Source organism: Nothoprocta perdicaria, unplaced genomic scaffold (genome assembly GCF_003342845.1).
Source record: "Nothoprocta perdicaria isolate Ctin4 unplaced genomic scaffold, notPer1 scaffold_104, whole genome shotgun sequence".
In the NCBI taxonomy this organism is placed as follows: domain Eukaryota; kingdom Metazoa; phylum Chordata; class Aves; order Tinamiformes; family Tinamidae; genus Nothoprocta; species Nothoprocta perdicaria.
This window is the reverse complement of record NW_020454139.1, coordinates 887,533-905,685: the sequence shown is the minus strand read 5'-3', so window position 1 is coordinate 905,685 and position 18,153 is coordinate 887,533. Positions and strand designations below refer to the sequence as shown.

Below are 18,153 nucleotides of genomic sequence, written 5' to 3'. Positions count from 1 at the left end.
AATTTAAGTAACATAGTACTGTTTCATGTTATAATTTTAAAATACGGTGTATGATACAGTGTTGATTTCGGCCAGAGGAAAAAAAAAAAGATTATATATCTCTACATACAAATATATTCAAACTGTGTATATATTCCAACCTGTCTGGCAAGCTTTAATTCATTGCACTTATTTTCAAAACAATAGAACCTTTCATAATAACTTTTTCATGTAACTTCTGAAAACCTGTTATTTATCTTCACGGGCTGGAATGCAGTACAATGCAGTCTAAATCCATGTCTTTTCTGTCCAAATCGAAAGCCCATCATTTAGAATCCAGAAAGCAGAAACATCTGAGATATTAAAAAAAAAGCTTGAAAAGCAAAGTCTGCCTGGAAGAGCAGAATAGGCAATAACCAGCATGTTTGTGATATTTCTTAAAGGGAATGTCTACCCAAATAAATAGATAGAACTGCAATTCAAAGTATTGGGATACATTTTACACTGTTGTAATTAAATTTAGCTTATTCTTTTGGAATTTATAAAAAAAAAAAAAAAGAAAAAGAAAATTGATTTTGCAAAATTATTTCCTTTTGACTTTTTTTAAGTGTTTTTTTAAGTGTTTATTTAAAGTAATAGTTATGCATATTTACATGTTTACAGTTGTATTTTCTTTTTTTACTGAACAGACTTTCAATTCCTATGAACCATTTATGAACTATTGAGGTTTTTTTTTTTTTTTATGGATTATTGACCTAGTTCATATAATATGAAAAAAACCTCTTCTGATACATCCCTTTCACATGTATGCTACATGGACAGGCTCGCACAGTGTATTTTTTTTAAAAGATACTGCAGGACCTCCCCATCATTTTGATGCTTTACTTTTAGTTTTACATTTTACGTATCAGCAACTTATTGGTTCACCTATCTTCTTCTAAAAATGGCTATGAGGGAGTAGTAGTTTGTYATGAAAAGCAAAGCTGATGCCGCAGTTCGTGATTTCAGTATACTCTGCTGCATGCAGTTGCCTTCACATTTCTTTTCCTGCAAAGGTGGCAGTAAGGTTTACAGAAAAAACAAACAAAAAAACTGATTATACTTTTAATACCAGTGTCTAACTGGAGGTTTTCATCTTGGGGATCATTTTTATATTTCTTATAAAAATAATAAATTTCCATGCATGGATAGTCTAGAACTGTTGACCCATTTAGCTGCCCGTTGCAGACAGTGCAACAGAAGCAGTTAACGATTACTTTGAGGAGGACCAGATGGCAAAACCAATGCAAGGAGGTTTCCTGGTGAGGGGAAGATGGACCATACCCTTCCTTGGGGTGAGGACCCTTACGTGCAGAGTGCCAGCCCTTTGGAGGGGCATGGATGGAGGAGGGTGCCTAGGGCTTCCTGTGGCCAAGACCACCATCAAGGTGAGCAACACCCCACTGGTCATACTGGCCATGGCCTTGCCGATGCATGGCTCACGGCACTGGTCTCATGTGATCAATCTGCTTTTCATCTTTCAGAAGAAATGACTGCACTTGATAACATTCTCCCAGGCACAGGGAGCCTCATCCTAAAACCAACCGTGTGTTTTTCTTCAAATTTTAAGCAAAGAAGCACTTGTCTGTCTTAATTTTTTCAGAGCAAAGTTGCCTTTTATGTCTGGCAACCTTAGGCTAGTTTCACGTACTACAGAAACAGAGGGTGATATTTGCTCCTGCAGCCTTTGTAGACTATCCCATAGGCAGGACTGCTGAGAGTTGAGCGTGGAGAGTCAGGCTAGAACAAGGCCTACAGGAAGTTTCTGGAAAACAAAACAAAACAAAACAAAACTATTCTATGTTATGTTTGTTTTCTCTAGAAAGGTCTTTGCAAAGTTCCTTCATACAGGTTTCCACTCCTAGAAATATCTAAACTAGAACTGAAGAGTGATTCCCTGCTTGCATGCAACTTAGATTCCAAAGGCCTTTTTTTTCCCTTCTTTTTTTTTTCCTCATTCTCCATTTCATTTACCATCTATCTCTCAAGAGCAGTWGAAAAATTTTTTTTCAAATGCTTAAAGGCTACATTGTCCTCATTCCAGGAAAGAAAAGCTGTTTTATTCTATTAACAGCTTTCTATCTTATTAGCATCCTTCCCTTCATATTGTATTAGTAACTATTTTTGTGAATGCCACAGAGAAATATAACAATATTAGCACCTTTCAAATTGTGTTAGTGAAAATAAATACAAGTAAGAATGCTAATGCTAATATAGCATGACATAAAATTGCTAATAAAACACTGCAGTGCAGTCAACAACTCAGAAGAAATTTGGGTAGCTGAATGGAAGGAAGATGAGAAACCCTAGCATACTGCCTGAATTTTTAAGACCATTGGAATGCAAAGTCTATTCCCATTTACTGTTTTTTTTTAAGCAAGGCATTCTTGGATTTAGAGTTCTTCATGTTAAAAACAGTCATGTATCAATTAAGGCTGTTTTATCCAGGGCCTACACGGTGACCTCGTTGTTGAAAATTATTTTGTTACCAGAATGTATTTGTGTATTTCTTAAGTTGTATACTTAAACAACTAACTAAACTAAAAAAAAAAAAATCTACTAAACTAAAAAAAAAAATATGTGAACTAGCTAAACTAAAAAAAAAAAAAAAACTTAAACAACTAAACTGAAAAAAAAATCTATTTAAATTTTCATGCTAACAGAAGAAATAGTAGTTCTTCTTCTGCCTTAATTAATCTTGTCTCTGAAAATGGTCCACAAAATCGTTACCCTGTTTTCAAAAACTCGGCAAGTGGTCAGGGAGCGGCTACGTCGCTCAGGGACAGACAGCGGATCTGTGGGAGCGGCAAGTTCTGCTGCTCTGCCTTTCTCTGACCAGGGTTTTCCACACACAATTATCCATATAAAAACTATAAATGACTTGAAAACTACTAGCACTGGAATTACGTGGTGGAGATGTTACATCTCTCTGCAGAGAGAGAAATACCTCTGCATGTATAACCTTCATTCTGTGGAATTCATGGCAAGACCTTCCATCTGATTTTCCTCCTTTCTTTCCTTCATACAAAGGTGAATAAATAGCTCAAAGGTTGTTAGGTAAGATGTAGTGATTCCTAGCTATATCTTTTAATTGTCTTTTAATTTTATAGGAGCTTTCTTTTTGTGGGTAGCCTTGGGAAGGAATATATTCTCTTGAAATTAAGTTTATAATGCAATATGCTGTTATTTTCTTGCCTTAAGAGCAGCAAAGGTTTAGAACACTAGGTTTTCTGAAGTTCTTCAAAGCACAGAGAGAGGCAAGCATAAATTAAGCCTTCCTGTTCTTGAAAAACAGTTTTTCCGATTTTTTATGTCCGCAGGCTTAAACAATTAGTCAAATGTAGCCATGGCTTTTAGCATTTGCTTTCTAACACTGTAGCTACAACTGTCTACCAACAATGAATTATGAATATATTTGGTGGCCCACAACATCTGTAGTTATTTTCATGTTGTCAAATGTGCCAGCAATTCGAGTAGGACACAAGTCTGTGGTCTAAGACATAAAAATCAGTCCCAAGGTCTAGCTCTAAATTGAATCCCTGCATGGTTTTATTGCCCAGTGTCCCAGTTGCAGTGTGATCTTCCCACTTAGGTACTGTGGCCAGCTATAAATTACAAGAATTCCTGTATTTCCAAGCTTACTATGTGCAAGTCATCTTGTGTACTTCCCAAATGAGAGTAAGCACATGTTACTACTTTTCATGTTAATTTAAAATAAACTGTTGTATTCTTTATTTGCCAGCTGTTACAAATGGCATGATTTCATTGGGATTCTCATCATTTACACAGCAGAATTTGTGCTGTGGTCTTTGAAGGAAATACTTAATTGATAAAAGAAGAGAGAAAAATCTTTATTGGGTTCTCTGAAGTAGTAAAGAAGGGGAAGTAAGTGATAGATACTTGAAGGGCTGTGTACAGTGCATATAATATGAGCTCTGAAAAAGCATATAAGAAATTATATTCTCTTACGCTTCCCRCTGTATATAAAAGACATCAGTAGATCTTCTGGTTGAGTAAGGTACTTTTTAGCTTGTATTGTAGGAACATGCCCTCCTATCTGTTGGAAGCTCCACAAAGTAGCCAGATAGATTGATTTTCCATTACTGTTATGGCCTGTTCTTATTAATATGTTAATAAAATGTACTTGTTAAATATAATTAAATGCCCCAAACTATGTTAAATGGTCTGGGTGAAGCTTGCAGAAATCAGATCTAACATTTCTTAGTGTTATGCATATAAACTTAGGACATATGTTTCTATATCAGCATATACATGGGACACCTGTTGCTGTTGATTTTACCGTTTCTTCCACTCTGTAAGCTTTTTGGTTTCTTTTTTGTCTGTATTTTCCATCTTGCTTGCAGGGATTTTTAAAGAAAAATTTTATCAGGAAAACTTCTTGTAGTTCTCTCTAAAAATAGTGTACTGTACATAGTGTCTGGTTTTGTAAACCTTTAAAAAATACATTGGAAAGGTAGAATTACATTGGATAGTTTCTGGAATGCCTGGCARTACACTCTCTAAGCATTTTCTAGCTAAAATTTAGCATTGTTCCACCCTTGCATTTTTATGCCTACTTTTTAATGAACTTGAACAATGGTTGCAATGTTCAACGGCTGCATACTCACTCCAGGATCTTTTTATTATCCAGCCCCCATCTCTTTCAGATTAAGAAGTAACAGATGTCCAACCACAGTTGTGCCAACCCACTCAACTACCTACACGTGCACCAATCACGCTACTCTTATCCTCTCTCCGCCTTAAAATCCCTTCATTGGGGAATGGAGCGACCACGTTAAAGTTTTGCATGCACAGATGAATGTATGACAGATTCATCTTCTGCTGCTTGTCAGGGTCACTTCTGAGCCTGGCTGTCACTGATTTCATATTCCTAAATTAAAAGCTATTGGAAAATCGTAGACAGGTGTTGTTAATAATTCAGATACATGTTTTCATTATATAATGTTTGTTGCACTGTGAAGGTCTTTCATGTTAATGTAGGAATACACTATTCTTGGTTTACTGAAGCATCGTCATGATGAGTTACCCTGTTTTTCTTTGTTGGATTCTGCAGTGATGAGAGGTAAATGGCAATGCAAACCACATTGATTCTGGATTAATTGGGTAAAATAAATAAACAAATTTGAAATCAGGACTGCCTTCTAGTTCTGAGATTTTGCATAGCCTCCATCAATAAATTGTGTCTCACAATTTATGTTGCATTTACCCTGAGAGCACCACTTCATTGCTATCACATCTAGTTTTCATTTAGGGAATGCAAGTATCCAGTTTACTAACCAATTTGCCTTGGGTCATACAAGAGCATAGAACAGCCTATGGTTTTTCTCTAGTCCCAAATGAGCATCTTTCAGATTGAACCCTCATCTGCATCGCACAGGTGTAGATACCTGGTTATCAGGTGAGAAGCTCAAACTACAATATCAACGCTCTTTTTTTTTTTTTTTTTGTACCAAAAGAAGATCCAGTTAAGGCCAGGTGGAGTCTTTGGGCCACGCTACTTACTTTTGGAACCTCTCTCACCAATCCATAGTTATTTTATAAAAATACTTAACCATTTTTTAGGACTTTACAAATTGAGTTATTTGAAGTTATTTGAAAAGAAGACATTTTTATGTTTCTGAAAATTTGTGTGAATTTTGGAGAGCTATATTTAAAAAATGAAACACTTGTTAATTATTTAATGCCCTTCAACACTTCATACCTTCAAGACTCTTTAACTTAAAGAGGAGGAAAGGAAACATTAAGCCTCTAAACTTTTTTCCCCTGCTCATAATTTTAAATGGCTAAATGGATCATTTTTGAGTATGTGTAATAAAACTCACTCTTAGACTGAAACACTGTACTTCAGGTTCACGCTGAATCCAATTTTTACAGGCAACCTGCTAACCTCTTTGAAAAAAGTAGGYAGGTTTATAATGTAAATGCTGATCAGCCTTAATAAAGCAACTTCACCAAATGGCACGGTTTCATTTAGTATGTGTACATGCATTATTAGTGTATTACTCCCATAATATATACTGTAAATGATACAACAACAAGACAATATAACAGCAAATGCAACAAACATATGTAACAGTGGTGCAAAGATTTAAAATATGGAGCAAAGTGGTGAACGTGAGCAAACCTTTTATAGTATAATAGGAATACCATTTTATAAGCCTTTTTTTTTCTTTTTGCAGTACAATTAATTACCAAGTTCATTAATTAATGAACATATTAGAGAAAGACACCATTACTGACCGGTGGAGACCTGATATATTACTGAGTCAATAAACTATTGAACATGAAACAGGACCTTTCAGGAGAATTTTTTCCTCATAACCCACAAACACATATATTATTCTTGCACAGTCAGCACTTCTTTGGTGCCCTTATATTTCATATTACTAATTCTTTTAATCATGCATACATACTGCAGTGTTTTATAACCTAGCTAATGAGTAATCGGACAGGTGACATTGGGACTGAGACCCTGAAGTGTCAGGCATAATGCAGCAGTCTTTTTTTTTTCCCCTTTGCAAGGTTTTTTTGAGTAAGAGGTAGTGAAAGAGCAGAAGAGATAGGAAGGAGAGAGGAAGGACTTTTATATCTGAAATTTATCAGAGAAATACAGCTTTTAAGTGAATAGGTGAAATACAGATGGCTTTAGATTGTTATGTGATGCAATTAAAAAAAACTAACCAAAAAAGAAAAAACAAAAAAACTAAACAGTGAAAGTAACCATGAACTCCTTTAATTGATAACAAAGAAATGAGCTTAGCTAAGCTGATGCTGGATGTAATTTTCTTCAAGTTAGTACAGCTAAGGTAATTCTTTTCGCATGCAGATATAGTGTAGGGTGAAGGAGGCAGGTGTTTGCACTTCGCAGAGGCAGGAGCATTCGCAAAGCTTCAGTATCCCTGTGGCTATAGGTACCATGCACCCTTCCCCCACCTTTGCCCCCAAGTAATCATTGATTGCATCTAAATCTATAGAGATATCTTTTCCTGGCAGCTCTGGTAGTTACAGTAGATTGTTAATCTGTGAATGATCAGAATAAGCCTCTCTTGTCTCAGAAATCTCCATGCAAATTACATCTAAATGCATGCCATAAATTTGTAAGTAGCAGTTTGAAGTGSCCAGGTCATCTTCTACACTATTTAAAAACATACATCTGTTGCACTTGAAAAAAAAGAAGTCTTATTCAATTTACATGTGCTTTTCTGTGGGCCTGGCTGTCCTTTCTTAAAGTAAACCTGCGTAGTTTCAAAATCATTTCAAAAAGAGGTGAAGTGTTAATGAGATGTATTTTTGAGGCAAATTTTTCATCTTAGCATGGGACTATAGTTTTAGTGTCATTGCTTTGAATCAGTTCTTTCTTTTGCTGTGAAATAGGGAAATATGTGAGTTTGACAAATGTAATGTGCTAAAAGGCAAAGAGTTATGACTAGGTACTGRAGGAAGTGATACATGCAAAAGTAAGTTAGGGTATATTTCATGAGGCTGTCCTGCTCTTGTATCTCTGTCATTTCATCCTGTTCTGGGAACGTGTCAAACTGTGACTCCTTGCTGATTTAACTGAGCTACAYCTTGGGCAGATGTCAACAGGGAAACTTGAGAATAACCATTGGGCCTCATGGAGGGAGGGGAGAGAGACCTGTACTCTTCCTTCTTGTGCATTTTTGCCTCCTTGCTTCGCTCCTGTTTTTCAGCAAGCCAACATGCTGCTATGGGAAGACATCCCTAGTAACRTTGTCCTTCAGGCATTTGATTCCAAACCCGGAAATTTGCCGAACACCTACATAATCCTCCTTTTTCTCTCATAAAGGAAAAAGGGCAAATCTTTCAAAGAATTTAGGAATGTGTTCATCTTCATGGAACAACTGAATATGTTATTACTGACTATGCATTTTTGTTGTCATTGCCCAGGCATACTGATGTGTCTTTTTGAAAGAAAATGAATCTTCGCCTAGAAGAATGAAGGAGGCTGCAAATGTTAGGATGTTTTTTTGCTGTACAGTTAGTTCCTGTCTATTCCATACGACAAAACTGAGCAGGGAGGGGAGAAAAACATTAATATGTGTTTGCTTTTTCTCTTTGCAGGCCATCCGCTGTACACTGGTAAATTGCACGTGTGAATGTTTTCAACCAGGGAAGATTAACCTGAGAACCTGTGATCAGTGTAAACATGGCTGGGTGGCACATGGTAAGAAACCTCTGTTCTGGTCCTGCTGTCGCGATTCTGTCCATCTTTGTAAAAAGCTTTGACTAAGAATTGATGGAGCAATGGTAGTGGTGCTGTCTGTCTATTTGTATGTGCGTGTGTGTGTGTGCAGTCTGCATGTGTGTGCACGGGCATGTACATGCTTTTTTTATTACAGCAACTTCTCAGATGGAAAAGCAAAGGTCTGTTACCTCGTTGATGACTACAAGTGCCCGTGGAGTTTAACAGCTTGTACATAGCTCAAGGAATGTATTCTGCCTCCAGGAAATAATGCTCTGCTAACCGGTCTCAGCAGAAAGGTGAAAAGTTTGTAGGATGTTGCACAGCAGAGTTCATGTTGCAGATCAGTGTTAGCTAGGAAGCTGCTGAGCTTGATGGAAATTCGAGCATCCCACGTCAGCCTTTCATAGCTGGGGTGTCAGAATGAAGCCAGTGTATCTTATTGGGCTCACTGAAAGTGTGCACGTGTGGTTTGCAAGATGAACTTCTCTTCCTCATTTGTAAGTAGATGAAGAAAGCAGGGAGAGATCAGAATAGTTCTAGCTCTGACCTAAAGACAAAAATATACACTAATTGCTTTTTATTTATCTTTTGCTATATTATGTGTTTGGCTTATTTTTTTCTAAAAAGTCACTGAGCGCTCAGAGAGAGAGAGAGAGAGAGAGGGATTATGTTAAGCATAACCTCCATAGACACAATTAGAAGTCAAATAAGAAGGACACCTACATTCTAAAATGATTAAATGAGAAAGAGAGGAAAAAAAAGAGAGAAAGACTGCTGTGCTTGGTGAATAAATTACTGCCTGAGGTTTCTTCTCACAGTCCAGGCTGTTGGCACCTAAGCAAGCATACTCTTCATTCCCCACTTCTGCCAAGCATTCAGTGGGTTATATTTTATAAATTTTATTTTACTTTGATGAGATGTGGGGTGGGAGTTCAGTTCCTCCCTCCTGACACGCTCGTGATTTCTGCTGGCTCGGTGCACGTCTCTGCGCTTGTGCCCGAGCGCGCCGACAAGTGCGAGCGCCCARCCAGACCGGGCAACAAGGAGCGGGACAGGAGCTTTTAGTACACTCACATACCYGGAGAGGGAGGCACGGGGCACAGTGCAGCCCTGTGTCCCCTCACAGTAATGTACACAATGTGCCCAACCACCTCCCTGCAGCAGCAAGCTGGCGCTTGGCTGCAAGTTTATAATACAGCAGAGTCTCTAAGGACACGGATTATTTTTGTTCCACTTAATTCTCAGCAATGTATCTTCAGAGACGGTGCGGCCACACTCACTCCTCACGGAATTTCAGGGGTTGGGGCTCGCTACAGGCATTGCATGCAGCCAGCATCCACAGGATCTGCAGGATCCGCTTGGCGTATCCGCAGATAGTGCCGGCTTGTCCAGCCGTTTTCCAGGKTGACTCTTCCCACCGAGCAGCAGCAATCAGCACTCTTGACATTTGGATTCTGGCACACAAGCTTCCCACTTTCTGTTTTCAGCCGTTACTCCTTAAAAGTAATGTGTGGTCAGATTTTTCTGGTAAATTCTTCCTGCAAGGCGGTTGGATTCAAGATCGGAATATGTGGAAGTAATGTGAGATCACCGCAGCGTGCTTGAAAGAAAAGGCTCTGTTTTACAACAAATCCAAAAAGCTGGAAGGAGAATGTGGTGATCAGGGTGCACCATCTGCGCCCAAACCTGAGCTTAACATTCACAGTAGTACTGCTAAGTACTGCTGCATATTAATACAAAGTATTTGTTTTACTACAGCACCCAGAAGAGAATGCCCTGGATTTGTTTTTTTAGGATTGGGATATTTTTAAGTCTTTTGCCTTTTTTTTTTTTTTTTTTTTTTTTTTTTTTTTTTNTTATAGTTTCATATAATTTACATTTTATGGCAGAGCAAGGCCAATCAGTTGTATGTTTCATACACACAGATAAAGTCCAAGCTTATAAATTAGTTCGTAAGGATTGTGCTGCATCTATTTCAGTTGCTGCCCTTAACTGTTTTCCAGAATTTTGAGGGCGATGTTCAGGAGACTGATTAATTCACTGTAGCATAGCACCTGGATTTGAAAATCACAGGACTGAGCTGCTATTCAGAAGTGATTTCCTTTAAACCATTAACAGTGTACTTCTAGAAGTTGTTCCTTGAATGCAAATGGTATTTCCTGCTGCTTTAATTGAAGGATTTTCTTCTGATTTTTATTAATGAATTTCAGCTCAGATCCTTGACACATAAGGTAGTGCTTTGTTGAATGTAATTATCAAAGAATAGGTGTTTCCARCAGGAAGTACCATGCTTATTCAGTTTTGATAACCTAGAATCATAATTAACTGAATAGTTCAAAAATAGCTTATAATTGCAGTCTTCTCATGCTTTGCTTGACTGATCTGTGTAGAGTTAGTGCATGTTAATAGCTGCCCATTTAAAATGTTGGAATTCTTGAGTGAGAAAGAAAGGGCATGCAGCCACTGTGGTATTATTAAACTTAGCAACTATTAGCGTATTTTCTTTTTTTTTTCTTGTTTCCATTGTCTTTTTCATGTTTTCCTGCCTTCGCCTAAAATGAGCTGCACACATCTTGAAAGGATTCCTACAAGTTCATTTTTTTTCTATTTTGAGGTGCCAAAAATAAGATGTCAATATATGAACAGATTCATCAAATAAGTTCTTTTGTGGCAAGATAAATGTTTCTGTTGGCAAAAGCTMAGTTTATTGAGTTTTAACCCCGCACCCTTATGCTATAGTGGTAATCCTACCATCAAGGTTTTTAAGGCAGAAGCCAAAAGCTGCACAGCACATAGTGGCTTTCTGTAGTACTGCTGTACTTTGATAGGAATTGGGTATTTCTAGTGTCAATATCTGGATTTCTTACGGAATTTGGAGAATTGGAATTTTACTTCTTTTTTGTCCAGCTGAAATCTAGTTTTCATATTGTCAGTTTGGATGGAAATTTTTTACTAAAACAATCTTTTTTTTTTTTTTTTTTTAAATTGGATAAGCCATTTTCTAGCCTCAAGGAGACACATAGACAACAGTTATCCATTTTTCTTTTCCTCTTTTATGGTTGAGATACTTTGTGTGGCCCATATAATAAAAAATAAATTTAGTAAAACCTTAATAGTGGAATTGTGTGCGAAAATACAGACAAGTGCTATTTTGTGTTTTAAAAGAATGTAAGAGCAAGATGACTGCAAAAAGGAAATCAACACTTTCTTGGTTTCTTTACATGATGTTACTGTTTTATTATAAGTAACAGATTTTAAGGAGATAGTCATGACATTTTACTAGTTTTGTCACAGAAATGCACTTACACAAAGTTTATAGGAAATAATGAAAAAAAAMCCCTGTGATCCAGCCAAAATCCCCTAGCCAAAATATCTTAGTCTACGACAAATTATGCAAGTCTGCAGTAAAGCAGACAGTTGATTTCATTGGCTTTACCTCCTGCCTTGTATGTCTGCCATTGATGCAAGAATACGGATTACTGTGTCACTAGCAGAAATACTTTTATTTTCCTAGTTCAACAGATAATAGACCCAATGCAGTATCAATAAGAGATGCAGTCTACCCTCTTTTATAATCATTCTACTCTAAAAAAGTGTATTAAGATGAAATATATCGTGTGCTAAAACTGTTTGACTCTCATTTTCTTTTAGTAAGCTGAGTTGCAGTTATTTCAGTCCTTACAATGATTAAAAGACCTCAGTATAATATTTTTTTTTCCAAAAACATTGTTGCATTGTTTCAAAGTTAGAATAGTAAAAGCATTATTTCCTTATCCTTAGAGTGGTCACTGATAAAGCTCAATTAGACATCAAGGAGTAGAATCTTCTTTTTAGATATTTTTGGTATATTGTGCATTCTCAAACCAGCTGAATTCCGCACTGTTCAATCTGCTCAGTGAAATGAGGTGGCCTGTGAATATTTTGCTGTCTTCCTTGTGCCTTTTTTTTTTTTTTTTTTTTTCTTGGTTAGAGCTGGCTGATCATCATGCCAGTCAGGGCACCACTGAGCTGACCTCTCCATACTAGCGTGCATCAGCTAGGTGCTGATCCACCTCTGTGAGGTGGATCTCCATGTATGGCCTCTTATATAACTGGGGACTGCCCAGGCTTCTCTTCTAGTAATTTAAAGTTTCTAGGCCTTTAGGTTTTAATGATAGACRCTGACTCGTAGGCTGCAGTGTGCAATGCCAATCCAGTGCTCCTTTTTGGTTGGGAAGTTTCCATCCAGGGAACACTCATGCTCAGAGACTGGCTATGTGGGTTTACACTTCCATCCTTGTCTCTTGTCAGTGTTTGAACACTGGCTTGCTGTGAGTGAGACCAAGGCTCAAAGCAGTGGTCGTGCCACTCAGTGGAGAAGGTGCTACCACAAACTCACGTGCATGACATGATGGCTACTCCGTGCTCATTCCAAGTGAATGAGCGGCTGTTTCTATATGGTAATTTGTAGGGCTGTCAGCTGAGACAGTGGTGAAGAGAGAGCAAAGGAAGGGCACTAAATAAATAGATAAAACCAAAAGAAGAAGTGCTGTGGAAAATTTAGAAATGACATCTTTCTTTACCCTGAAGTTGCACTGAGGACTTGGTTTAGGAGGAAGGTTTAGGCTTTAAATACGAGCTGCATCAGGCTGAGAGGAGAAGCAAGAGAAGTGCTACATTGAATTAAAAGTCAACAGCAACTAAATTTGTCTCAGTCCAAAGCTATTAAGTGAACAAGATCCAGGTTTGCAAAGTCAAAGGTCAACTCCAATTTAAAAGAAAAGAAAAAAAGCCCTCCGTTGTTATAGATATTAGTCTCTTTAAAAAGGTGCAGAACTGCCATGTTGTTCTTTCCTTAAAAATGAAGATAATATAGGAAACATACTAACGGGGAAAAGGGAAATGTAATCCTATTATTACAATTTTGTGGTAGAATAAATGGATCATATTATATATATTATATTGTTCAATAGGATTTAAAAGCAAATCACAACCTTAGCATGCCAATGTACTTGTTTCCTTCTATGCCATTTACAGTCAGTTATTTAAAGTACTTCAAAATGACTTGAGAACCTCATAGATCTCATATTTTTTAGTCACACAGAGATTTTCAGCAAAGAAACATCTCCAATTTATTGATAACAAAAGTAGCTATTCTTGACTCTTAATGTAAAATTATTTTAGATCTAGTGTGGCTTATACCTGTACTGTACTGACAAAATTGTTTTAATCCATCAGTTATAACTTCCTTATGACCCTCAAGATTGAGGCGTATTTTTCATTACTCAGTTGCTTCCAGGAACCTTACCTGATTAACATTTATTACTGGTAAACACTTTCCTTCATCAAAGCCCCCTTTCTGCTTAGGCCTCTCCTTTTTGCTTATGTTCACCAGTAGCTCCAAAAGTGGCCAGCACAGCACAGAGAATGCACAGAGAAGGTGCATTCCGTTATCTTGAAGGTACATCCTACATAAGTAACACTGCTACAGAGGTTTATAAGAGGCAAGTGACAGAAAATAAAACAATACTTGATTGTCCCAGGACCAAATTTAAAGGACTTCCCTCACCACGATCATATTCAGCCAAGAGTGTAGTTCTCATGCAGGCTAGCATCCTTAGGTCATCTCCTGTAAGAGACCTGCAGGCTTTAACATTTGTGAGATGGCCCTCACACCTCCTGTCTTCCCTGGATTTCCTTGGGGGTTTCCTTCAATCCATTCAGACTGAAATCTTTTCTCTCTTCTTCCTTTAACCCCCAGGACATCTTCATGCTTAGCTCAATCAGGAATAAGAGGTTAGACCTTCCTCCCACGACACTAAGCTCATAGTCCTAGTTGTGAAAGAGCTAGTGTCCCATGGGCATGGTCAGGTGAGATTATCCTTGACCAGACAGTAGGTAAAGTCAGCTAAAAAAGCTGCTCCAGTACCGGCTGAGCCCGCAACAGTTCATTACCTGTGGTGAAATATAATACCCTTTCCTGCTGGTTTGCACTATGTTTACATCCCAAAGTAAAGTCTTTTCTCATTATGAGCACTTCAGCGTACAGAAAATCTAGCATAAGTCACACTGCATAACTTGGAGTAATACCACCAGCTCATTAGCAATTCTCATTTAAAAACAGGTATGCCRGCAGTCAGACTTCTTTATACTGGTAACAGACTTGCAGGTGACTCTTCTCAGCCCTGCCTTGGAAGAATACACTGTCATTTATTTATACTTGCAGAAAGGCTTTTTGTACAAAAGCAGAATTCTTTCTCCTGCTGAGAATCCCAACGCCTGTCTGCATGACTGGAGGGCATCATGTCCTCTTGCTGCATATACCTGTGTTCACTACCTTGCTGCTGATGTACTTTACAAGAAAGCGGCTATAAAATAAGCAGTACTATTAAAAAAAAAGATTTGCCACTATTTCTGCTTTAGTCCCCTGTTTTTCAAGCAATTCTTATAATGTTTGTATGTTAAATTATGTGTTAGGCTGATCTGGTAGATAAAAAGCTTGAGGCAAGAGTAACTTGCTTCCAGCAATGGAATTACATTTTGAGAACCAAACATAAATTTAATGACAACAGGAAAAAACATTCTACCTTTGCTCTTTCAGTTCCTGCTTATACAAACTGATRCAGTAACATGATCCAAAGCTTAATTGTACATCTCTGTTGCTGACTTAATTTTTGTGATATTGTTTAAGTTTCTTTTGAGTACCTTCATTTTCCAGTGATATAATAGTAACTTTTATAGGTATGGCCTACCTTGACTAGACATAAAATGTCCAGAAAGGTTTAGATTGAGAGTATTAAAGAAATGCAAGCTATTGTTAAGCAGTGTCCATCATTGTTTATACTATATATATATATATATATATATATAGTTTATACTATATATATTTTACAAAGACTTCATCCCATTTAGCATACCCAGTAACAAAAGGTAAAGTAACCAATCCATCCAGGAGAGAATCCATTACAGAAAAGAATTGCTTTACTATGTACAAAATGGAGCAAAGGGGAACAAAAAAAAAAAAAAAGAAAAAAAAAAAGAGGCACTGAGAGGAATCATGTTTTTATTAGAACTGCCCTTTCTGGATAGAATGAGGCTCCATTTTGGAAAGGCAGGCAGTGAATTCCTGTAACTTGTCGCCTTACGTGTGCTTTTAGGAAGTTTAGTGTATGGCAAAGCTAAAGCACCAGAGGAACAGAGTGCCTGGAGCTTGCTGCTAGATTCCTAAATCAATAGAGGAAATTCTGTGGGGCCTGCAAACACAAATCACTCGCAAATTTCTGTGCAGCAATTGCAGGCTTATCTAACATGCTCTCCTAGGTCCCCAGGATGACTAGGTGATGGTACCTGCTTACTTTGTCTCTTTTTAACACCTATGCTGCTGCACATGAATTGCTGTGATGTGCTAACCACTTCATCATTTTATTACACTTTATTACATCATAAATTTTTATATCTTCTTAACGATCCTACAAGAAGCTTAATTGTTTATAGGAACATCTTAATTAAGTAGAGTTCACTAGGTTAAGCAGAACACAAATTGAAAGAGTTATAATTGAAACAAACCCTACTACTCCATTCAGTATAGCTTCAGAAGATTAAAATGGGATTTGATTGCAAGAATAAAAATTCCATATTGCTATCAGATGTTACAGAGCAACCATAATACCATAGATAACTTGACTTCTCTTTTTTATTTTGGAAAGATAAAACTCACTAGATGGGAAAACCATAACTTTTCTTTTTTTTTTTTTACATATTAGGAAGAACTTTGACTTAAGTTGTAGCATTATGAAGAAATTTTCCCCAGATTAATTTAGCAGACAACAGTACTGCTTTATTATTCTATTTCCATCTGGATTTTAGAAATAGAAAAGATAATACAAGAAACATATAGCATGAGACTCATAGACTTCTCTAATTATATTATAATTGATTACAGTCAAATTTGCTGAGGTATATTTAACAGGAGCTGTGTGAAATGGTTACAGTACGTGAACTTTATGGCAGTCTCTCATAAGCGTCTTGTTTAGTTGCTAAGGAGTRGAAAAGATTGATGTGGTGAAGGGTAGATCCAGCTGTTGACCCAGTATTCCAATAGTCTGAACTTCTTCAGCTGTCAGCACTGTTAGGGCAGAAAGTTTTCCCAGGAAAACTGAGGTGGTTTAGCACATGTGGAAAAGCATTTCCTAGGCTTGAGCCAGAGCTACACTGGGATTTATATACCACCATGGTATCAGCTTGCCCTTGTGAACTGCCTCCACAAAGCAGAATTTTCTTCTTCATTCAAAGAGAGCAATCTTATTAGGTGGGCAATGGCCATTTCATTTTCATTACAATTTTCAAGGCTGCCTAAAAGATGGTTTAAGTTGTCCAGAGAAGTGGTAGAAACTTCCCCATTGAAAATACTTGAGACTCATTTTAACTCATTTAATAGGGCCCTGGATTACCTAATCTAAGTCTCTGCTCTCAGTAGAAGGCTTGACAAGATGATCTGCACTGGCCCTGCCAACCTCAACTTTTCTGTGAGCCTGTGAGACACACTTAAATGAATCTGAGTACATTGGGATTAAGATGGAGATCATCCAAATCTAGGATTCACAAATGTGTTTCTGTCTTTTTTTTTTGTAGTATGTCAAGCAGATGGTATTAATCGCATTGCAATACATATGGGCTCCAATTTCACCAATAATAAGGGGAGAGAACAGCTTTAAGAATGGGTCAGTGCCTGATAGAAAGGAGGCTGTAGACTTTTAAAACAAGGAGATAGGAAAGCTGGAAGGTAGATGACGTGATATGAGTGATATTAATTTAGTGTCTTCCATTATAAAGTGCAGGTTTCAACAGTGACAGTGTTGTCACAGTGCAGCAAGACCAGGGCTGCTCTGTGAGGGGGACAGAACCAGGGGACAAGGCAGGCCCCAGCACACTGACAGGGCAAAGTCCTCYAAGGACTGAACAAGGCAGCAGAGAGATGGGGGCTTGCAACAGGATGCATCAGTCAGTCCAGACACAGCAAATGGTGGGTGAGGTCCAGGGTCTACTGAGAGGCTCCCGCTAGGAGCAAAMGGAGACATGTCCAGAGGCAGGAGTGATGACAAGATCACAGTGTGGCTCTAAGAGATATTCAGGAGGCATGACCAGAGATGGGCACTCAGAGAGGGACTGAAGACCCTGAGCTTCAATGGAGGACTTGGATCCATAGTTTGAGGATATGAAGTCGTGGCTTCCTGGACCTGTCACCTGAGGACACAAGGTGSTATCTCCAGGAAGGTAGCTATAACAGTTAAGGCCTGTACGTGCTGGGAGACCATGGGCTGATCAGCAACTGCTGTCTCTATCACAGGTGACAAGTGGTATTAAAGCACAGCAGTACTCTGGGGTCTTGCTCCATTCAACTGCATGTGCTTTTCCGTCAGGGTAATCATCACAGCTGAAGTCCTCCTTCAGGCAGCCACAATCCACATACTGCCAGAGAAGGTGATGGGGCTGAAATCCTGCAGCAGACCAGAGGTTCCCCCTTCTCACTGTCACAGTCCCTAAAGTGAGGGGTCTCCTCCTTTTTTATTGAAGCAGTGGACCCATGCACAAAGTGTCTAACCCAGATGTTTTTCTGAGACCTTGGAATGAGGGTCCCTTACTGCTTGTTCCTTTGAACATATCAGAAACCAAAAAAAAAAAAAAGAGGAGGGGGGATGCTTTATTTATTTAAAGTGCAATTATGTGTTTTAAACACAACACTGCATAGTTGAAGTTAATTCTCAGCTTTATTTCATAGGCAATAAATTAGCCAAAGGCTGTTCTCCCTTTTATTCACGTTTTCCACTACTGAAGAAAAGTTAAGAAAGAAAGAAAGAAAGAAAGAAAGAAAGAAAGAAAGAAAGAAAGAAAGAAAGAAAGAAAGAAAGAAAGAAAGAAAGAAAGAAAGA

At 37.9% G+C, this 18,153-nt stretch overlaps 1 protein-coding gene across 1 annotated transcript in view; it reads left to right on the top strand.

Annotated features, from left to right (window-relative positions):
* Window positions 1-18,153, top strand: part of BNC2 (basonuclin 2) — a 230,584-nt gene that overhangs the window by 109,120 nt on the left and 103,311 nt on the right. Inside the window, exon 2 of the mRNA XM_026043992.1 lies at window positions 8,122-8,224. Within this exon, the coding sequence (XP_025899777.1) occupies window positions 8,122-8,224 (103 nt within the window). The remainder of the gene's footprint in view (window positions 1-8,121; window positions 8,225-18,153) is intronic.